This window comes from Gorilla gorilla, chromosome 7 (genome assembly GCF_029281585.2).
Source record: "Gorilla gorilla gorilla isolate KB3781 chromosome 7, NHGRI_mGorGor1-v2.1_pri, whole genome shotgun sequence".
Lineage (NCBI taxonomy): Eukaryota > Metazoa > Chordata > Mammalia > Primates > Hominidae > Gorilla > Gorilla gorilla.
Window position 1 is genome coordinate 79,470,670 of NC_073231.2, and position 23,974 is coordinate 79,494,643.

Here is a 23,974-nt window from a genome sequence, read left to right on the forward strand (position 1 = left end):
CCTGACTAGCTGGGATTACAGGTGCCCGCCACCATGCCCAGCCAATTTTTTGTGTGTTTTTAGTAGAGACGGGGTTTCACCATGTTGGCCAGGCTGGTCTTGAACTCCTGACCTTGTGATCCGCCCGCCTTGGCCTGCCAAAGTGCTGGGATTACAAGTGCCCGCCACCATGCCCAGCTAATTTTTTGTGTGTTTTTAGTAGAGACGGGGTTTCACCATGTTGGCCAGGCTGGTCTTGAACTCCTGACCTTGTGATCCGCCCGCCTTGGCCTGCCAAAGTGCTGGGATTACAGGTGTGAGCCACCGCACTTGGCCGTTGTTCCACTTTTTAATCAACCCTTAATATCAGTGGTCTTCATAATTTTAGCCATTCTCGGAAGTCTATTTTCTTGATGACTAATGAGGTTGAACATCTTTCCTTATGTTTGTTGGCATTTCATGTGTTATTCACGTATTTTCTGTGGGAAAGTACCTGTGGAAGTCTTTGCCATCTCTGTTGAACTGTCCGCCTCTTCCTTACTGCAATGTAAAAAGTTCTTTATCTATGCTGGATATGGGCCATTTGTTGGTTAAATTTGTTGTTAATGTCTTACATTCTGTGGCTTGCCTTTTCATTTTCTTAGTGCTGTCTTCCCAGTCTCTTGTCTTCCCTCCCCAAAGCAATTAGCCATCAAGTCCTGACAATTTTATCTTTTAATATCTTTTATCTTCTTTTCTCCATTTCTTTGCTCAGCGCCTTAATACAGTCCTTCTTTGCTCATGGCCTGGATTATAGATCACATCCCTTGCAATCAGTTTTTAACTGCTTACGGAATGACTTTTCTAAAATTTAAATCTTGGCCGTACTATTCCTCTGCCTAAAATCTCCCAGTTGTACCTTAGAGGCTACAGAATAAAGCTGAAATCTCATGACTGGCTTCCACCTTCTTCCTAGGCCTTCTTTAGAGTTGTTGTTGTTTGTTTTTTTTTCCCCAGATTTTTACTGCTGGATAAAGTCTTTCCTGACTTACTTCCCCAGTTCTTTTTTCATACTCCTTTTTGAGGAAAGGATGTGGTAGTCTTAATTATGATTAAGCCATAATTATTAAGACAACTAGCCGTTCATCTCTCAGTCTCTTGGCTGAGCACTACTGTTAGCTTATTTGTGTTGGATGTTTTGATATTGGTGTTCCACCCAACTCTCTCATTAATCTGTTTGCTTTTCTGGCTTATTCTCTGCCAGCCACTTAATTATTGGTATTCTCACCTTAGCTCTCTTCTTCATACCTTTCTCCGTGAGAAAACTCATCAATTCTGATGGCTTTAATGCCATTTTGTATGTATATGACTTCTAGATTTTTAAATCCAGACCAGTCTCTGTCTTAAATTTCAGATCTCCCTGTATTATATTGTCAGTGGGTGTTGCTACATGAATGTTACATAAGTATTTTTTATTTTTTATTTTATGTTATGTTATGTTGTTATGTTATGTTATGTTATGTTATGTTATGTTATGTTATGTTACGTTATGTTATTTTTCCGAGATGGACTCTTGCTCTTGTCACCCAGGCTGGAGTGCAATGGTGCGATCTCGGCTCACTACAACCTCTACCTCCCGGGTTCAAGCGATTCTTCTGCTTCAGTCTCCCGAGTAGCTGGGATTACAGATGCATGTCACCACGTCTGGCTAATTTTTGTATTTTTAGTAGAGACAGGGTTTCACCATGTTGGCCATGCTGGTCTCAAACTCCTGACCTCAGGTGATCCGCCCGCCTCGGCCTCCCAAAGTGCTGGGATTACAAGCGTGAGCCACTGTGCCTGGCTACATAAGCATTTTTAAGCTCAGTAAGCCCCAGACTAAGCTCACCTTCCCTTCCCAAACCTGATTGTGTATTTTCTACCTTTTTGAACACCTTTTTGAACCTGGTGGGGCTGCCTGTTAAATACTTCTGGAAAAACTTAAGTTAAAGGGTACTTTTGTGAAAGTGCCTCCTTCCCCACTTTCCTCCTGTTTTCTATTACTATAGTTCTATCATGGTACCTACAAACATTTTATTGTACTTTATCTGTTCTCCCCAGTAGACTAAAAGCATCTCGATACTTTGTCCTTGGGGAAGCAAGCAAATGAATGAACGAATGAATGAATGCATCTTGAGGGCTTTCCATTGCCATCCTGCACAGTGCCTAGCATAAACAGTTGAGAGGTGACTGAGGGTACCTCCAACTAAACACATTTAAAATGGAACTCACCAGTTTCCTCCAAATTGCTTTCCTCCAAACTTTCTGCTTTAAAATGACTTGCTGTGCACAGTTGATAGCGTCACCATCTTTTCAGTTCACTTAGTCATATTTAACTCACTTTGTTTTTCTGCTACTCTCAAAACTGGTTTTAAGCCCATTGCTATTTCTTCTATTTCATTTCCTTAGATTTGGTTCAAGTTCTCATCTTGTCTTCACCAGATCATTGTAACCACTGTTTAAATGTTTTACCTATCTTTGGAGTCTTCCCCGTTTGTCTTTGATATTGCTACAATAATTATTTTTCTCCAAGTGATTATCTCCTGGTTCTGTAAACTTGCCTATAGGATAAAGTCCAATTTAAAAAAAATTTATTTTTGTTTTAAAGCTGTATTTAGGTATAATTGATATATAAAAAGCAAATATTTAATGTATACATTTTAATGAGTTTGAGAGTCCAACTTCTTTACCTTCGGTGGCAGTCTTCACGAACTTATCTAGCTTCTTTCTTTTATTTTTTTTTCCCCTCCCTTATAGCAGAAGCTATGTACTTTAAGCATTGGCCTTACCAGACTGCACACCTAAGTCTGTTCTGCTTATACTACCTCTATTGCCTTCTCTCCATCACTCTTAGGAGGAACATAGATTAAACAAACCACTCTTAATATTTGTTAGCTACTGTCCTTGGACAAGTTTCTAAAGATCCCAAATCATAGTACTGGTGCTTAGTACATGTTGTTTTCCCCTTTCAACCTTTCCCTTCCTCCACACCACAGTTGGAATTTCTTTTTCATACTGCTAGAAAACACTTACTGTTTCTCTCTTATAGCACTTAATGTCTTCTGCCGATGAGTCACTGTGTCTCTTTACTTGTATATATCTTACTGCTCTTGTACTAGATCGCATGCTTTTTCAGCGCTTACACTGTGTCTTCTTGAACTTATTCCAGTTGAATTTTTCAATCTTAAGGGTTTGCTTTTTAAAATCCACACTGTATCATTTAGGTTCTAAGTGATGAACATGACTGGGATAGGATTTTTTGGAGTAAAGTTTCTAAATGGTCATAACAAGGACCAGTTGTAAAGGCCCAGCCAGAGCAGGCTTTGTAAAAACTCACCTACTTAGCTGGAATTTAGGAGAGTAATACAATTGTCCTAAACTTACTCTGGTAGGAATTTAAAACTATAATTTTGATGTCTTTGTAGTAATACTAAATAAAAGTATTAGTACTGGAATGAATTGTGTTTTTCTTCACAGCCGGTTGCTGAACCAATCCCCATCTGTAGTTTCTGTCTTGGTACAAAAGAACAAAACCGAGAAAAGAAGCCAGAGGAACTCATCTCCTGTGCCGACTGTGGCAACAGTGGTATGTGATTTCCTTCTGTTTTTCTTCTAAAATGTGTTAAGAAGGCAAGTGGAAAGTATGTTGACTTGAGTTTGTATCCTTGATCCTTATGAGATGAATACAGTCATACATCTTTTAATTATGGGGGATAAGTTCTGAGGAACATGTCTTTAGGCAGTTTCATCATCGTGTGAACATCATCGAGTGTTCTGACACAAACCAAGAGGGATGGCCTACTACACATCTGGGTTATGTGGTGTAGTCTGTTGTTCATAGGCTCGAACCTGTACAGTACTGAATATTGTAGGCAGTTGTAACACTGGTGAATATTTGTGTATCTAAACATATCTAAATGTAGAAAAGGTACAGTAAAAATACAGTAGTATGACCTTACAGGGCTACAGTCATATGTGGTCTGGTTTTTTGTTTGTTTGTTTTTGAGACAGAGTCTTCCTCTGTCACCCAGGCTGGAGTGTAGTGGCGCGATCTTGGTTCACTGCAACCTCTGCCTCCTGAGTTCAAGCAATTTTCCAGCCTCAGCCTCCCGAGTAGGTGGGATTACAGGTGCCTGCCACCACACCTGGCTAATTTTTGTATTTTTAGTAGAGACAAGGTTTCACCATATTGGCCAGGCTGGTCTCAAACTCCCGACCTCAGGTGATCCACCTGCCTTAGCCTCCCAAAGTGCTGGTATTACAGATGTGAGCCACCACACCCGGCCATATGTGGGCTGTATTTGATTGAAACGTCATTGTGTGGTGCATGACTGTGTTTTAATTTGATTATGGTTTTAGGTGACTGAGATGCGCTTCTGTACTAGGGAGGGATTTGAATATATAGCTGAAATGTGTAATTCAGTTAATTTAAATCAGGTCTTAGTTTTTTTTTATATATATAAAACACTTTCTGTGAGTTTATTTTTTCCTCTTGGTCTTTACATTTCAGTATTTAACATCTGCTTAAATCACAGCAATCAGTTTGAAGTTATTGCTGGTTTCTTTAATAATCGCTACTTAGTCTTTTTTGATTTATGCCTCAGGCTTGATGAATAGAACCAGGATGATAACAGATTTGTTTTTCTTGATGGAAACTTACATATGTCACATTGGGAAATAGTGTTGATACTGCAGTCTAGCAAGCAATGTGAAATTCTAGGCCCTAAGAAAGATTTTGCAGAATCTCCTAATTTGCCAGTTCCGGAGATATTCTTGCTCTACATTTCAAGAACTCACAAGATTGGCCAGGCGCAGTGGCTTACGCCTGTAATCCCAGTATTTTGGGAGGCCGAGGCGGGCAGATCACGAGGTCAAGAGATCGAGACCATCCTGGCCAACATGGTGAAACCCCATCACTACTAAAAATACAAAAATTAGCTGGGCGTGGTGGTTCGCACCTGTAGTCCCAGCTACTCAGGAGACTGAGGCAGGATAATTGCTTGAATCCAGGAGGCAGAGGTTGTGGTGAGCTGAGATGGCGTCACTGCACTCCAGCCTGGCAACAGAGCGAGACTCTGTCTTAAATTAAAAAAAAACAAAAAACAAAAAAAAACTTACAAGACCTTACAGGAAGGCCTTAGCAAACCAGCATTATCTTTGACCATTGGCTTAATTTTCAGTGTTTTATAGTGGTGACAACCATGATTTAGTTCAGAAAACAGAAACCACACTAGATACTTCAAGAGGAAGGAAGTTAAATATAAGAATTAGGTATTTGTGAAATCATTGTCAGGGCTGAAGAAGCAAGCTGGAGGTTGGGCTTTAAGGACTGACTCTGGGGTCACTGCAGAACTGACCCATCTGAGGAGTTACTGTGTCTGCCTCTATCTGGAAGAGGTGGAAGCAGGGGGGAGTCCACTGCACAACAGTTGCGCTCTGTAGTTGGTGCTGAAGTGCTAAGTTTGGCCATCATTACAATAGCTCTAGATATCCATGAGGGAGAAGCGTGGATACGGTTGTTTCCATGACTGCTTATCATTAGAAAATAGTACTAGGAGGAGGATGATCTTTGCTTTGTTTTTGCCTTTCAAATATCCCTGGAGAACACATCCACTTGTCAGAACTTAGAGCCTAGCTGCAAAGGAGTCTTAAGAAGTATGATTTTTTTAGCTTTTCAGTTTTTATGCATAGTAGAAGGTGAGAACAGATCTTGAGTGCTAGGTAGTGATATCCAGCGTGTTGTCACAAACCAGAATGAACTCTGGATGGATTTCATAGTTAAATATAAACCGTAAATCATGAAAGATTAGATGAAAATATAATGGCATGCCATACAATGCAGTTATTTCCAGATTCCCTAATTAAAACCCAAATATATAAAACATAGAATGAGTTGTTCTAGGTGGGGTGGGAATGAAATGGAGGAGAGAGGAAGTGTTGTGCTTGCAGCCCTGCCGTCTAAGTAGCATTATATTTGAGGTGGTCTGTGCGTCTCTCTAAGCTAAGGATGAGCATAATTTGAAAACTATTACTGTAGCGGTAACTTTTTTTTTTTTTTTTTTTTGAGACAGTCTCAGTCTGTTGCCCAGGCTGGAGTGCAGTGGCGCGATCTTGGCTCACTGCAAGCTCTGCCTCCCGGGTTCACGCCATTCTCCTGCCTCAGCCTCCGGAGTAGCTGGGATTACAGGTGCCTGCCACCACGCCCGGCTAATTTTTTGTATTTTTAGTAGAGGTGGGGTTTCACCATCTCTACTTCACCAGGATGGTCTCGATCTCCTGACCTCGTGATCCTCCCGCCTTGGCCTCCCAAAGTGTTGGGATTACAGGTGTGAACCACTGTGCCCAGCCCCTGTAGCGGTAACTTTTAAAGAAATTGTAGAACAATTAACTACTAGTTATCTGTTGCTGCAGAAATAAATTACTCTAAATCTTAGCAGCTTAAAGCAACAAAACATTTTTTACTTCATACTGTTTCTGTAGGTCAGGAATTTGGGAGTTGCTTATCTGGGTGGTTTTGACTTGGTATCTTTCATGAGGTTGCTGCCAAGATTTTAACTGGTGCTGCAGTCATCTGAAGGCTTCAACGATGGCTCATTTACCTGGCTGGCAAGTTGCTGCTGCCGCGGGCCTGTCGACAAGAAGCTTCAGTTCCGTGCCATGTGGACATCTTCACAGGACTGCATGCATGCCTGCAGCATGGCAGCTGGCCTCCCCCGATGAGTGTCTGAGAGAGAGTGAGGTGGAATCTGCAGTGTGTTTTATAACCTGGCCTTAGAGTCACACTGTGTTATTTCAGCAATATCTTCTTGGTTATGCAGATCAACCCAGTTCATTATGAGAGGGAGTTGTGAGAGTATGACTAGCAGGAGGCAAGAATGCCTAGGGAGCAGCCTGGAGACTGGCTGTCACAATAGCCAAAGAAGAACAGCATGGGCATAGCTGGATACATGAACGTTGATATTTTCTAAATTAAAAAGTAACATGCTTAAAGTAGAGCAAGAATAATTTGGGGGAAAATAACTGCTTTAAATATGGCAAAGGGCCAAAAGCTGTATAAGTATAAAGAACATGTTTACATTTCTAAGCATGAAGTCCAAAGAGCAGAGCCTGTGAACTGGCAATTTATATGAAAGAAAACTAATAGTTGAGCCTATGAAAAGTGTTTTACTCAAGTAGTAATAGGAACACATACCACAGTAGCAGTGAAGTATCATTGTATAGCGTTTATAATAATCACAATTGAAATATAACAGACCTAGAGCTCATGTAATTGTGCTAAAACACTTGTTCTTTTGCTGGTGGCACTGCATATTATATCATAGTTTTTGGAAAATGTTTTGGCAGTGCATATCAAGCTATAAAAATGTTTAATACATTTGACTCACCAATCCCACTTTCAGGAATTCATTCTAAGGGATTAAAAGAAGTAAAGAATCTGTAAACATGAAATAATTCATTTTAGTGTTCCGTAGTCTCAGTATTTAACAATAGGGAAATGGTCATGCAGGTTATAGTATATCAATCAGTGGAATATGATCAGTTTAAGGAATATAAACTTTACTTAAAATTTAAAATAAAACAAAAACTGTATGTTTGCTAAAATTACAGTCATGCAGAGCTTTCAGCTAGTTTAAACAGGAAAGTCTAACATAAAAATGGCTATTATTCTAGGATGATAGGATTGTGGGTGAAATTTTCACACCTCTTGGATTTTCCTTCAGTGTTAGTGATGTTTTGATAATAAACTTGCTATCTCATAAAAGAGAAAATCCTTTAGGAATAGAAAAGAGAGGAGAAGATTTAACAAGCCCTTTCTCTCACCAAAGAAAAATAAGCACAACCAACTTTTAGAGGAGAGGGACAGCTCTTTTCAGTTGAGGGGAAATTGGCTACCTTTAATTTTTGAGAATCAGACTGATAACTAACTCTTGGAAGAGGAAGCATTTTTTTCTCTTGCTATTCATTCTGAGCACAGTAGAAATATACTGCTTTTGGTTTTAGTTTTAGCTTGCATGCCTTCAATTGTGAGCAGATAACTCACTTTAAGTGATGGGATTTTTATTATATACAGGAGTCCCCCTTATTCTTGGAGGTTTCAAGACCCCCAGTGGGTGCCTGAAACCTTGGATAAAACCGAACTCTGTATATGATGCTATGTTTTTCCCTGTGCATGTGCATACATACATATAATAAAGTTTAATTTATAAATTAGGCACAGTAAGAGGTTAAGAATAATAGATAACAAAATAGAACAATTATAACAACATGCCACCATCACTAGTTTTGTGCTTTGGGACCATTATGAAGTAAAATAAGGGTGACTCCAACACAAGCATGATAATAACACTAGCATGGTGATACCAGCAACAGTCTGATAACCCAGACAACCACTAAGTGACTAACAAATGGGTAGTGTATGCAGTGTGGGTGATCGCAGCCCAGCTGGGACAGCAGATCTCATTATGCTTCTCAGAACAGTGTGCAGCTTAAAACTTAGGAGTTGCTTATTTAATATTTTCACACTGCAGTTGACTGTGGGTAACTAAAGCCTCAGAAAGCAAAACTGCAGATAAGGGGACTAACTGTATTTTTTAAATTACAAAAGTAAAACGTTATCATTTAAAAAATGACAGCACGAAAGGGTATAAACTGAGACATAAAATCCTTCTTCTTGATATATATAGCTCAGTTTTCTAGGATGTTATCAATGTAAACAGCTTTTTTGTATATTCAGTAATGCATATATGAGCATTTCTCATATATGAACATATGTGTATTCATATATATACATATATACCGGTTATGTACAAACATAATGCTTTGATGTAGGCTTAATAAAAGTTGGGAGTTTGTCAAGTTTTTTTTATAATCAAATTGTGGGGAGGGGTCCTAACTTCTCTTTAACATTAATAAAACTGAATTGTGGTGCCAAGTCCTGATGAGAAATGTGTGGCAGGCTTCCTGGTGCATCTTGCTTTATTTGATATATATTTTGTATTTAAGATGATTTTCTACATCATTTCTTTAGTACAATAGCAAAATAGTTCTTGATTGTTTCATTCATGAATGTTCTCCCTCGTATTAGGCCATCCATCCTGTTTAAAGTTTTCCCCTGAACTAACGGTTCGAGTGAAGGCCTTACGGTGGCAGTGCATCGAGTGTAAAACATGCAGCTCCTGTCGAGATCAAGGCAAAAATGCGGTGAGTATCTTTGCCTTCTAATATGGGTGTTTCATTTAGTAGTAGAATGTACGACCAGCATTTTCATCTAAGTATGACTGGTTATTTTTCAGACACTTGGTCCAGTAGCGTTTAGAATAGCCAGTAGTCTCTTTAAACTACATGTCATTAGTTTAGAATGCTTGCTAATTTAGACTTCAGTTATGTCTAGGTAATTTGTAAAGCACTTAATTATATATTTGCAGAGAGACTAAGCCACATTAAAGAAATACTCCCCAAATTTCTTTGAGCAGTACAGAGGCATTCATTTAGGATAGTCAGTTGATATATTAATTACAAGTCACCCTTTTCTCATTATTAAAGCAGACCAGGGTTAGCTTATTTCTGGTTATTGGATATACTTGAAACTAATGAAACTTTAGCTCTTTATCAGAGATTGGCTGGAACATAACTTTTTGCTAACTCTATTTACATAGTTAATACAAATTAAGGAAACTTAATATTATGGTCACTCATCTCTCTCTTTTTTTTTTTTTTTTTTTTTGAGAAGGAGTCTCACTCTGTCGCCCAGGCTGGAGTGCAGTGGCGCGATCTTGGCTCACTGCAACCTGTGCCTCTCTGGTTCAAGCAGTTCTCCTGCCTCAGCCTTCTGAGTAGCTGGGATTACAGGCACATGCCACCATGCCCGTCTGATTTTTGTATTTTTAGTAGGGACAGGGTTTCACCATGTTGGTCAGGCTAGTCTCGAACTCCTGACCTCATGATCCACCCGCCTCGACCTCCCAGAGTGTTGGGATTACAGGCGTGAGCCATTGCGCCTGGCTTACCTCTTTTTTTAAGATCCCTGAAGCTTTCTAGGTTTTATGCAGTCATGATCGTAACATGTTTCTGCTTCATAAGGTTAAGCAAAACTGTCCTTTCTTTTTTCTAATAGGATAACATGCTCTTTTGTGATTCATGTGACCGAGGTTTTCACATGGAGTGTTGTGATCCGCCACTCACCCGTATGCCAAAAGGTGAGAAATACTTTCTGAAATAAAACTGGGAATATAAAGGAGGATGTTAGTGAAAGCACATTTTATCTACTTTGTTAAATGAAAGAATAATTGGATCTTTCTTTTTGAGGTTGTATAAGTAGGAAGAGAACTGTCACCTTAAAAGGTGGGGGGATAGTCTTTCTGAGTGGGCATCTTAACATTCTTACATGATATGGATTTATTGTTATTTTCAATATCTAGGCATCCATCAATGGTGAAGTGGTTCATTTATACATATTTGCCAGTCTCTAGCTAGAAGATAAAATACTTGCCTTAAATATATCTTGAAATATCTCTTTATTGAAAGGAGGAAATAAAATAGTATTAGGTCGTGTTGATTATATCACTGCTTAGCACTTTTGAGGGCCCTAGAGCTATAGAGATACGGTTTATTCAAAACTTAAAAAAAAAACCTTTTTATGAAATACTTTATGAAATAAAAAGGTTTGTTGTTGTTGTTGTTGTTGTTGTTTTAATGAAATACATTCTGAACAAATAAGTGTCCAGATTGTAAGGGCGCAGCTTAATGTTACTCTTTTCTTTTGATTCCTGTTCATTGAGAGGTATTTAGTTTGGGCATAGTTGCCTCATGGTTGGACTTCCATATTCATATGCTTATAGGTTCTTTAAAAAAAACTTCAGCCAGACCCCCCTTTTTGTCCTATCACAAATTCCATTTTAACTCTGATTTTATAATTTATAGGCTTCTTAAGTAAAATGCCTATAGGATATTTCATAATATTTGTTCGGAAAAAAATGTCCTGTTGATAGAAAATGACTTAACCGTACTTTGTAGTCATGTTAACACTTTAGGTTTTTTTTAGGTTTTTACTTGCATTCACTTATTCCACCCCCTCACCCGTGGAGTCTCACTCTGTTGCCCAGGATCTTGGCTCACTGCTGCCTCCACCTATCAGGTTCAAAGCGATTCTCTGCCTCAGCCTCCCATGTAGCTGGGACTACAGGCATACCACGACACCTGGCTAATTTTTGTATTTTTAGTAGAGATGGGGTTTTGCCATGTTGGCCAGGCTCGTCTTGAACTCCTGGCCTCAAGTGATCTGTTCGCCTCGGCCTCCCAAAGTGCTGGGATTACAGGCATGAGCCACCGCGCCCAGCCTGAATTCACTTACTGATTGTTACTTTTTGAAACGTCTTCAATTTATAAATACTAAAGAATAAATACCCACTTTTTCCATTTATATGAAGTCTGAGCAAGGGGCCTTCTAAGAGTCCTAAGAAAGTTTTTTTTTTTTTGGAGATGGAATCTCACTCTGTTGCCCAGGCTGGAGCCCACCTTGGCCTCCCAAAGTGTTGGGATTACAGGCGTGAGCCACCATGCCTGGCTTGCAGCTAATGTTTTTTGTAGAGATGCAGTTTCACCATGTTGGCCAGGCTTGTCTCAAACTCCTGACCTCAGGTAATCCGCCCACCTCAGCCCCCCAAAGTGATGGGATTACAGGCATGAGCCACTGTGCCCAGTCAAGAAACATTTCCTTAGGACTCCTTTCCTGTGTGTTTAACTTCTACAAAAGAGATTATATAGCAGCTTTAGGCAGGAAACTTTTTTTTTTGAGACGGAGTCTCACTCTGTCGCCCAGGCTGGAATGCAGTGGTGCAGTCTTGGCTCACTGCAACCTCCGCCTCCTGGGTTCAAGCGATTCTCCTGCCTTAGCCTCCCGAGTAGCTGGGACTACAGGCACGTACCACCATGCCCAGCTAATTTTTGTATTTTTAGTAGAGACAGGGTTTCACCATGTTGGCCAGGCTGGTCTTAAACTCCTGACCTCAGGTGATCCACCCGCCTCGGCCTCAGTGGACCTCAAGTGCAGTCAGTGGACTTCCAGTGCAGGCTTGAAGGTGTATGTGAGTCTCTTCCAATTATTTATAGAATTTTGTGTGTATATGTTTTAATGTTTATTTTGGATTGGAGGGGGTATTCATCAGATTTTCTAATGACAGTCTTTTACCTGAAAAAGTTAAGATCCTGACTTAAGACTATCTGAAACCTTTCAGTGTATTTATGTCTGTCACACTTCTATGTGGAATTTTATTTTTTTATAGGCATGTGGATATGTCAAATATGTCGACCTAGAAAAAAAGGACGAAAACTTCTACAAAAGAAGGCAGCACAGATAAAACGGCGCTATACTAATCCAATAGGACGTCCAAAAAACAGGTTAAAGAAACAAAACACGGTGTAAGTTGTACTTGTGGCAAGGTGAGGGGAGAAAAGGATAGGGTCTTCTCTATAGTGTAGGATTCACTTGTTTTCTCTATGAAAAAAATTCCATTGTCATATCTGGCACTTTTGTATAATAATAATGGCTAACACTTATTCAGCCCTTAATAAGTGCCAGACACTGTTCTAAGTGCTTTATATGCATTGAATTGTTTAATTCTGCCAACAACCCAGTGAAATGTAGCTGCTGTTGTTACTTTCATTTTTCAAAGGAAGAAACTAAGGCATAGTAAATGTTGAACTGGGATGAAAATCCAAGTATTCTGGCACCAAAGTTTGACTCTTAACCATTGCTTTATGTTGCTTCTCTTATATAAAAACAGGAAAGAAAAAGTTGTTACTGTGACATTTCACATGTCACTCTCCTGATCTTGTCTCAGTTGTTAATATCTATTAGGTGTACAAATCACTGGATAGTTTCTTCCTATTGAGGTGATGGCTAAGTCCCATTTTTGTGTTCTTTGGATGTGAAATAATTTGAATGTTTTCATCTATTAGCAGAAATCAGAAATTGTGGACTAGAAAGCTGGGCTATGTCTGGAGGAGGTGGGGCAAGATTCAGTAGCTAGTTTTGTCTTTTTAAAAACGTCTGTAGTAACTCACCTTTGATGATATGTAAATGTCTTCAGGCTTGTCAACCTCCCTTTATTATCAAAAGTTTTACTTACCTTTTTTACACGTAAGACTATCTTGAAGGTGATATAACTGAAATGAATGGGCATTAGCAGCCTGAAATGTACAGAACCAATATTGTAGTCTATATTCAAAATCTTAAATCAAGCTTTGATTTTCCTATAAAATGATCTTTTGATTCCTGGCCTTCGAAGAATAACCCATCCTTGTGTTTTAGAGATAAAAGTATAACTTTCAGTTGGTGCAGAGATCACAGTGTAGTAGAACTTTATACCTGGAAGGATCTTAGTTGTTCTTAGTCCAGTTCTCATTTTACAGATGAAGGCACTGACATATGTTTAGAAAAAATGTGATTTGTCCAAGTCGTACAGCTAGTAAGAGAGAATTATGACTAGAACAAGTCTTCTGACTCCTGGCCTGTCATTCTTTGCACTATAAGTAGGCTTCCTGGCAATAGATGTTTCTAATAATAATATTAATTTTCATTCACAGAGTACTATTTATAGTTTGCAGAATATTCTTAATAATATAGATTTTAATAAAGCTGTAGGTTACTTACTAATTATATGTTATGTATTAAATAGGAACCTTACAAGTATCTTTTTTAATACGTACCCTTTCCCCTGTTTAATTGTTTAGATCAAAAGGTCCCTTCAGCAAAGTTCGAACTGGCCCTGGAAGGGGTAGGAAACGAAAAATCACTCTTTCCAGCCAATCAGCATCATCATCATCAGAAGAAGGATATTTAGAGCGGATAGATGGCTTGGACTTCTGCAGAGATAGCAGTGTCTCCTTGAAGTTCAACAAGAAAACCAAAGGGCTCATTGATGGCCTTACCAAATTTTTTACCCCTTCCCCTGATGGGCGGAAAGCTCGGGGGGAAGTGGTGGACTACTCCGAGCAATATCGAATCAGAAAGAGGGGCAACAGGAAATCAAGCACTTCAGATTGGCCCACAGGTAAGAGTTTAGAACAAACTTAGAAACAAATAGTATTCTGTACATGTATTATTCGGGATAACACTAATTGTCTATAATGGATTTATATTTGATTATTAACAATTGGTTATAGAATATAAGAACACATTGAAAAAACATGTAGATGATACTGAGGTGATAACTGTGGCAGGAATTTAGAGGATGGAAATAAAGTTGCAAAATGGGACAGTAGGAACTCTTAGGCAAAAGGAAGCTGCTTTTTTGTAGAACCACAAAGAATCTGCCTAGAGAAACTTGGGGTGTAACCTTGAGGATTACTTCACATTTCACAAATTACTAAAGAAATCATATGGTGAATGTTATGATGCCTGCTTATTCCAGGAAGGAAACTGGAAAGAATAGAACTGGGTAAAATGCTGTTGATCTAAGCATAAAGAAAAGACCAAAATATTTGCAGATGTGATGAGGTCATTGACTTTTCTACTTCAGGTCTTGACAAATATAGTTGTAAGTCATGGATTGCACTTAAAAAGGGAGAGACAGAACCACAGCTCCAGGCTGCTTATGTATCAGGCTAAGTTCCCTAGTTTTCAAAGTAGAAAACATCTGTGGAGAGGACTTAATAATGTGGCAAATCATTCAAGTCAGAGAGAAGAATTTGATTAACTGTCCAATAAATTAAAGCTTAAAATAGTCTTATTGCTGAGCCTTGAATTTAGAGATACTAACCCTGTGAAGGAAGTAGAAAGGGCTTGAAGAAAGTAGAATGAGAATGAACTCTTTTGGACCACAAGGGCCAGAGTTGTAGTGTCTCATCTACTACAAGAGAATTCCCTGACGTTGGTTTCCTCCCTGAATGTCTCCTTGGTGAGGGAGAGTGTATTCACTGCTCTCATTCCTGCTTTCATAAGTGGTTGATTGTCCAGTGCAGGAGAGAAAGTCCTTGTAATTGTCAGAGTCCCCTTTGTATGCTTTATTGATTGGTCTTTTACCATAGTGATGATCAACTAATTACTCTTTAAGCATTCAAGACTCTTCATGTCTTTATCAACCTGTAGATAAGTTCCTGATCGGAGCATGTTTATCTAAGAAAATATGCAATCCGTTTAGATTAAACTAGGAAAGAATCTCAGAGCAAATCCTAATGAAAGACATTTTTGAATTAACCATTTGTACTGGAGATGGTTTATTAGAAGAATCTACTAGAAAGCTTTTGAAATAGAAATTGTTAGAGCAAGTGTATCAAGTATATGGAGAACCAATATTGAATTTTTGACAGTGGTGTGAGCATTTGCTTTAATAGGCTCTGTCATTTTCTTTATGAATTATAAAGTTTAAGTACCGAATGCTGTATTAGAGAGGTGCATGCATCATGCACTAGGGGGCATTAAAGTCACATAGTACCTTTAGATTGTACTTTTTTCTTCCAGTTTGAGAATGTTGTCAACAGTGAGTCCTTGACCTTTTTCTTCTTGTGTTAAGTTAATAACAGATGGCCCATATGTGCAGTTGACTTGAGAACTGTCACCAATTGGTCTTTTCGGCCGTACTTATAAAGAGAGCAAATGAGCCCAACAGCAGTGTCATCTTCAAATGCAAAGGATAATGATCTTCATAATTCCCAAATACTCTCTTCACTAGTTTTTTGCCAACTTGAGGAAGTTCCATCATTTAGTAGATAATTATCATATGTTTTCATATTTACCCAGATGATAATCATCTGGGTAAATGGAGTTTGTGCTTTAAAAGGACAGTCTTTTAAAGTTTGTGCTTTAACTTTAAAAGGGCACCCAGAATGTGATGGGAGTTAGTACTTCTGACATCAGTTAAGGTAGCTACTCAAGAGGTTTTTTTGAACGTTGATGCATTAAACCTATACTAAAAGTGTCAAATTTATACTATTTCAAAATGAAATTTATATTCCTTATATCATTTTTCTGTCTGCCTTTCTGTGTATTAAAATGTAATCTTTAATGAAGTTTAAATTTAGTTATATAATATTTTTAGGAAGCTTTAAGACAATTCAGGATTTCCACTATAAGGCAGATTTAATACATAAATATTATTTATTGAGTAGCATTCTTCTAAGAGTCAGTTTAATGCTATATTCTTGTTATATATTAAGTTCTTCAAATTGAAATAAAGACCTGAAATTTTTTCTAGTTCATGTATTAATCTGAGGACAGTTAACATGTGAGCTCTTTTTTTATATGTAGACAATCAGGATGGCTGGGATGGCAAACAAGAAAATGAGGAGCGGCTTTTTGGGAGCCAGGAAATCATGACTGAGAAAGATATGGAATTATTTCGTGATATCCAAGAACAAGCACTGCAGGTAAAGTTGGATATTCAGGTTAGACAATCAAGCAACTTGTTCATGGCTGAGAAACAGCAGATTAATTACATTGTGGGTTAAGCAGTAACAGCAGTTTGCCTAATCTCAGAATAGTTGTGGTTTGTGTGTATTTGTAGTTCTGCTGGTTATAATATTCCTTTCAAACCCACGATAACTGCTTTGGTTTTGCAGATAAGCACATGGCTTTGACTATCAATATTAAATAAGCTTGGTTTATTTTTTGTCTTACTGTATGAAGAAGAGTTTGGGATTTGACCAAAAACAAACAAAAAACAAGCTTCTCATGAGTGATAAAACACCTATATTTATTAATTCAAGAAGTATTTCATGCCTGTAATCCTAGCACTTTGCCAAGGTGGGTGGATTGCTTGAGTCTGGGAGTTTGAGACCAGCTGGGGCAACATGGCAAAACCCCATCTCAAAAAAAAATAGAAAAATTAGCCAGGTATGTTGGTGCACACCTGTAGTCACAGCTATTTAGGAGGCTGAGGCAGGAGAATTGCTTGAGCTGGGGAAATGGAGGTTGCAGTGACCTGAGATCATGCCACTGTACTCCAGCCTGGGTGACAGAGTGAGACCCTGTCTTCCAAAAAAAAAAATTGCAACTCTTTGTGACACATGGCAAGATCGTAAATATATAGACAGAGTCTATGTGCCACATGCTGGAGATGCCAGTGAATGACTGAATTCTTTCCCTGAACTATAGGAGAGATTTGTGAATAAGTAATGTCATTAATATGAAAAGTTCAATTATAGAATACTTTATGTTTTGGGAGAATAGGGAAGCCAGCTTCTACTTCTGCCTGGGGAGGTCAGAGGAGGATTCATTGAGGGACCTTAAAGGATATGTAGGAGTTGTACATATCCCTTAAAGGGATATGTAGGGAGTTGGTTCTTATATAATCAGAAGGAACAGAAGTGAAGGTGGAATAGACTTGAAGATAGGAGAAAACATGCTTAATTGTGGGAATTAAAATGGCTCAGGATAAAGAATATAGGGTGTGGAGAATGGCAGGAGGTGAGGTTGGAAAAGTGCAGGGGCTAGATCATAAAGGCTCTTCCAGATTATGTTCATTTATTTTTTGTCTTTTACTTCTTTGCCACCAACAAATGTACCATGTAAGCCAAGTTCTCTTTTATCTTGAAAAGAAGAATTTCTAGGCTGGGCGCAGTGGCTCACCCCTGTAATCCCAGCACATTGGGAGGCCAAGGTGGGTGGATCACTTGAGGTCAGGAATTCGAGACCAGCCTGGCCAGCATGGTGAAACCCCGTCTCTACTAAAAATACAAAAATTAGCCGGTGGCACACGCCTGTGGTCCCAGCTACTCGGGAGGCTGAGGCAGAAGAATCACTTGAATCCGGGAGGTGGAGGTTGCAGTGAGCCGAGATCGTGCCACACCACTCCAGCCTGGGCAACAGAGTGAGACTCCATCTCAAAAAAAAAAAAAAAAATTCTAAGGCTGATGCCGAGGGTTCTAGGGAAAACTCTTCATATTAAGAGACCCAGTGGTGGTGAATAGACTGTTGATGTCGGTCATTATGTGAGTACTTTTGGAAAAATAAAACAGCAGTACAAATACTCAGCACGCGTTTACTCAGCATTCTGCTGTATTATGATTTAACAAAATATTAGCTTTGAGTCAGGTGGATCTGGGTTCAAGTCTTGATCTGTCATTTACTAACTTCTGCTTTGGGCAGGTTGCCCTCAAAGCTTGTTTCCTTTCATGCTAGTGAGTTATTATAGGTACTCTAGTAGAAATCTACATGGACTTCAGTGGGAACTGAAAGGAGGCAGTAGTTATGTTCTTCCTGACTGAAAGAATTTTTTTTTCTCCTCCCGAGTAAGTTGCAGACATAATGTGTTAATATCCCTTTACTCCTAATTATTTGTGTGTATTTCCTAAAAACAGAAATGTTCTCATACATGACCATGGTCCAATCATCAAATCAGGAATTTAACACAAATTAAGTACTATTATCTAATTTAGTTGTCACGTCTCTCTAGTCTCCTTCCAATTGGGAACAGTTCCTCAGTCTATCTTTCATGACCTTGACAGTTTTGAAGTGCACAGGTCATTTATAGAATGTCATCACTTTGAGCTTGTTTTATTTTTCATGATTAGAAAATTCCACAGGTGTGCTGTGTCCTCCTCAGTGTGTCACATCAGAAGGCCTGTAGTATCCAAGTTCTCATCACAAGTGCTGCTAACAGTGACCACCTGGTTTAGGTGGTATCCATGTTTCTTCTCTAACATTGCTTTCTACCTATAATTAAGTATCTTGGGGGGACATACTTTGAGACAGAAATGCAGATATCCTGTTTTTTATCAAACTTTCATCTACCACATTTAGCATCCAGAGATGATTTTTGCCTGAATCATTTACTTTGTTGGTGGCCAAACATTATTTTCTAATTCTATCATTTCTTTGCCATTTATTAATTGGCATTCTATTGTAAGGAGAAGCTTTTTCTTCTTCCTATTTATTTATTCATTTTGTTTAAACTCATAGATTATTTTATGGTTATAATCCATTGCTATTAGTATTTATTTTGATGCTTAAATTGTTCCAAATTTAGGCAGAGGGGACTCCTTTCTAGAAGCTCCTCTGTCCTTTTAACACATCATCATCATTTTTATTTACTTCTGGCCACAGCAAGATGTTCTAGGCTCTTACTGTTGTAGCCATAGATTCTGGCTTTTAGTGGTGAACAGGAGTAAATGGTAGCTCTATCCTGTACTTGCTTAGGCCCACAGAGATGTCATCTTGATTTTTTTTTTCTCTGTCATACTTCACATTCAGTCCATCAGCAAATCCTAATGGTTCTGCCTTCAGAATATGTCTGTATTTGCTACTGCCAACCCACTGTCATCTCTGGCTTAGGCTGCTATAATTGCCTCCAGACCAAACTTGCTTCTGCTTTTGCCCCCACCCCACTCTCTAGTCTATTTTCTTCACACAGCGGCCAGGGTAATTATTTTCAAACGTAGGTTGGATTATACCACTTCCTTGCTCAGAAAACCTTTCATGTCTTACAGTCTTCTTTAGAATTAATTAAAAAAAAAAAAAAAAAGAGTTTGTTCTCTCATCTCCAAGGCTGTATATGATATATGATCTTGTGCCTGCCTCCCTCTTTGGCTGCTCTTCTTGCTCTCAGGCTACTCCAGCCACAGCCGCCTCCTCTTCCTCAGACACACCAAGCATGCCTGCCTTGGGCCTTTGCAGTCGCTGCACCTTGCCTCGATGGCCCTTCCTCTAGAGTCGATGATTTAGTAGGTTCACTGCCCATTCCATTTAGGTCTTGCTCATATCCACATGAAAATAGCTTACAGCCCATTGTGTCACTCTATCCCCTGACCTGCCTGCTTTTTCTGCATAGTACCTACCACCTCTTGAATTTAAATTTTTTATTTCTAGAATGTAAGTGCCTTGAGAACGAGGCCTTTCTTTTTTTTTTTTTTTTAAATTATACTTTAAGTTCTAGGGTACATGTGCACAACGTGCAGGTTTGTTACATATGTGTATACATGTGCCATGTTGGTGTGCTGCACCCATTAACTCGTCATTTACATTAGATATATCTCCTAATGCTATCCCTCCCCCCTCCTCCCACCCCACAACAGGCCCCGGTGTGTGATGTTGCCCTTCCTGTGTCCATGTGTTCTCATTGTTCAATTCCCACCTATGAGTGAGAACATGCGGTGTTTGGTTTTTTGTCCTTAGAATAATTTGCTGAGAATGATGATTTCCAGCTTTGTCCATGTCCCTACAAAGAACATAAACTCATCCTTTTTTATGGCTGCATAGTATTCCCTGGTGTATATGTGCCACATTTTCTTAATCCAGTCTATCATTTCTGGACATTTGGGTTGGTTCCAAGTCTTTGCTATTGTGAATAGTGCCGCAATAAACATACATGTGCATGTGTCTTTATAGCAGCATGATTTATAATCCTTTGGGTATACACCCAGTAATGGGATGACTGGGTCAAATGGTATTTCTAGTTCTTGATCCTTGCGGATTCGCCACACTGTCTTCCATGATTCTTGAACTAGTTTGCAGTCCCACCAACAGTGTAAAAGTGAGAACGAGGCCTTTCTTTTTGGTCACTGCTATCTACTGAGTACTTGGAATATAGTAAAGGCTCAGTAAATATTTATTTAATGAATGGATATTGAATGAAATTTTCTTCTGGGAGAAATGGGGCAGGAGTTGAAATAATAGAAAGGTGCAAGAAGGATGACCAAAGAGAGTTAAACGGGTTGCTGAGCCCTGCTGAGGCTCGGGGAGACAGTGTAAATGCTTATTGACAGTAATCGGGCTAATCCTATGTTTATTTCCAGCATTTGATTAAACTCAGGATTGTCTGTGTGTGTATTGGCACCAAGGAAATAAACAGCTAGATCTTGGAAGTCTAGTTCATGCTTATTTTTGTTGGCAGTGCACTGAAATTCTGATGATGGTGCTATTTCTCCATGAGGCTTATTCATTTAGCATCATGCACCTGCCTTGGTACCAGATCTATAGGGCAAACAAAAAGACACAGACTCTGCCTTCATGAAGCTTTTAGTTTCGCAAACAGACAGATAATAAACACTCATAAAAATAAAACTGTACTTACAAACTGATAGTCGGAAGGAAATAAGAATGCAGTGAGGGGTTCTGACGGGCTGGGCTACCGTGCTGAGGGTTGGGGTTGGAGTGTTTATGAGAAGGGAAGACTTTTGAAGAAGTAACAATTTATACATAGTTCCAAAAGATTATTCAGAAGTCAGCAGAGTAAAGAGCTAGAGAAGAATATTTCAGAGACAAGTGGATTGCCTATGTAAACGTCTAAGGGTGTGAAAGAGGTTGATAAACTTAAGGAACTGAAGTTCAGTGTAACTCAAATACAGTGAACAGAAGAGTTGCATAAGGTGAAGCTGGGGAAATAGACTGAGGCCAGAAGTTAGAATTGGGGTTTTTATCATAATTGCAGTGGGAAGACATTGAATGGTTTTTAGCAAGGAAACAGCAAGATCAGTTTTATTAAAAAATGGTTTTTCTTGGCTGCTACATAAAGAGTGGTTTAGAATTAAACAAGAGTGGAAGCTGGGAAACCACTTTGCAGGCTTTTCCTGTGATCAGGATGAGAGAAGATGTTAGCTAGGACTAGAGGGGTGGTGGTAGAAATGGGAGAGAAGTGGATGGATTTAGATATATTTTGGAGTTGGAATCAGCAGAACTTAGTGATGAGTTTTATGTGTAGCTTGAGGAATCAAGAGATGATCAAAGATGACTTCCAGGTTCTCTGACTTAATTTAATAAAAAAAGTGGTTTGAAGCCACTTGGGAAAGTTCATGTTGACTAGATAAGAGGACATTTTGAATAATGAAAGGATTCATAAATATAGTGCAGAAAGTCATTTTTGAGAGCATAGATATAGCTTAGATGATGCTTGAACCTGTGTTTCAAAAATTTTGCAGGTAGATTTTATTACAGGGTCTTTGGTAGTCTTACAGCAGCATCAGCAAAAGACATGATAAAGGAATTAATATTAGAATCCATCCAACTAATAACACATTGTTTATTGAGTGCCTGCTATGTTCTAGAAACTATGCTACGTGGAGGGGCTATCAGAAGGACATAGTTTCTGTTCTCTTAGAGCTTATAGTCTGGAAGGGACTATCTTGAATAATCAAACTTTGCATGGAACATTATCTAAGTCAAAGATAATTGAAATATTTAGCAAGATTTTTTTCAAAAGGAGCCAGCCACTTATTGGTTTTAATTTTTTTAAAAAATTATTGCAGGCAGTAGGGTAAGTATGGATGTAGTTTGCCTAGTACTGTGTTCCATCATTAGCTATACAACATACACTTCCATGAAAAAGAGCCACCTCTGAATACAAAAGTGGAAGCATAAAAAAATTAGTAGTATAGGTTTTTGTTCTAGAATTTTATTTCAACTATGATCTTATGAGCTTGGAGAAACTATTTTTCTTAAAAGACTCTGTCAGTAGAAAGAAGCATTTGTGTGCATGTGTCTTTATAGCAGCATGATTTATAGTCCTTTGGGTATATACCCAGTAATGGGGTGGCTGGGTCAAATGGTATTTCTAGCTCTAGATCCCTGAGGAATCGCCACACTGACTTCCACAGTGGTTGAACTAGTTTACAGTCCCACCAACAGTGTAAAAGTGTTCCTATTTCTCCACATCCTCTCCAGCACCTGTTGTTTCCTGACTTTTTAATGATTGCCATTCTAACTGGTGTGAGATGATATCTCATTGTGGTTTTGATTTGCATTTCTCTGATGGCCAGTGATGGTGAGCATTTTTTCATGTGTTTTTTGGCTGCATAAATGTCTTCTTTTGAGAAGTGTCTGTTCATGTCCTTCGCCCACTTTTTGATGGGGTTGTTTGTTTTTTTCTTGTAAATTTGTTTGAGTTCATTGTAGATTCTGGATATTAGCCCTTTGTCAGAAGAGTAGGTTGCAAAAATTTTCTCCCATTTTGTGGGTTGCCTGTTCACTCTGATGGTAGTTTCTTTTGCTGTGCAGAAGCTCTTTAGTTTAATTAGATCCCATTTGTCAATTTTGGCTTTTGTTGCCGTTGCTTTTGGTGTTTTAGACATGAAGTCCTTGCCCATGCCTATGTCCTGAATGGTAATGCCTAGGTTTTCTTCTAGGGTTTTTATGGTTTTAGGTCTAACATTTAAGTCTTTAATCCATCTTGAATTGATTTTTGTATAAGGTGTAAGGAAGGGATCCAGTTTCAGCTTTCTACATATGGGTAGCCAGTTTTCCCAGCACCATTTATTAAATAGGGAATCCTTTCCCCATTGCTTGTTTTTCTCAGGTTTGTCAAAGATCAGATAGTTTTAGATATGCGGTGTTATTTCTGAGGGCTCTGTTCTGTTCCATTGATCTATATCTCTGTCACATGCACACGTATGTTTATTGCAGCACTATTCACAATAGCAAAGACTTGGAACCAACCGAAATGTCCAACAATGATAGACCGGATTAAGAAAATGTGGCACATATATACCATGGAATACTATGCAGCCATAAAAAATGATGAGTTCATGTCCTTTGTAGGGACATGGATGAAATTGGAAATCATCATTCTCAGTAAACTATCGCAAGAACAAAAAACCAGACACCGCATATTCTCACTCATAGGTGGGAATTGAACAATGAGAACACATGGACACAGGAAGGGGAACATCACACTCTGAGGACTGTTGTGGGGTGGGGGGAGGGGGGAGGGATAGCGTTGGGAGATATACCTAATGCTAGATGACGAGTTAGTGGGTGCAGCGCACCAGCATGTCACATGTATACATATGTAACTAACCTGCACGTTGTGCACATGTACCCTAAAACTTAAAGTATAATAAAAATAAATAAATAAATAAATAAATAAATAAATAAATAAATAAATTTTTTTTTAAAAAAAGAAAGACGCATTTGTATTCAGTTCATTCCAGTGGAGCATGACCACCTTCTTGAAATATATAGAATGATTTTTACATAAAATATCAAAGAGCACATTGTATTTTCATACAGATTTTAATGCTTTCTGATTTTGAAGGATTCCTTTGGTTT

General features: G+C 38.7%; 1 protein-coding gene across 4 annotated transcripts in view; it reads left to right on the plus strand.

Annotated features, from left to right (window-relative positions):
* Window positions 1-23,974, plus strand: part of KAT6A (lysine acetyltransferase 6A) — a 122,742-nt gene that overhangs the window by 61,191 nt on the left and 37,577 nt on the right. For 3 of the 4 annotated variants that reach the window (XM_031013801.3, XM_055349207.2, XM_055349206.2), the window contains 6 exons: window positions 3,475-3,583; window positions 9,083-9,198; window positions 10,112-10,193; window positions 12,279-12,414; window positions 13,729-14,048; window positions 16,244-16,362. In XM_031013801.3, the coding sequence (XP_030869661.2) occupies window positions 3,475-3,583; window positions 9,083-9,198; window positions 10,112-10,193; window positions 12,279-12,414; window positions 13,729-14,048; window positions 16,244-16,362 (882 nt within the window). The remainder of the gene's footprint in view (window positions 1-3,474; window positions 3,584-9,082; window positions 9,199-10,111; window positions 10,194-12,278; window positions 12,415-13,728; window positions 14,049-16,243; window positions 16,363-23,974) is intronic. The other variant, XM_031013802.3, reaches the window with a different exon arrangement.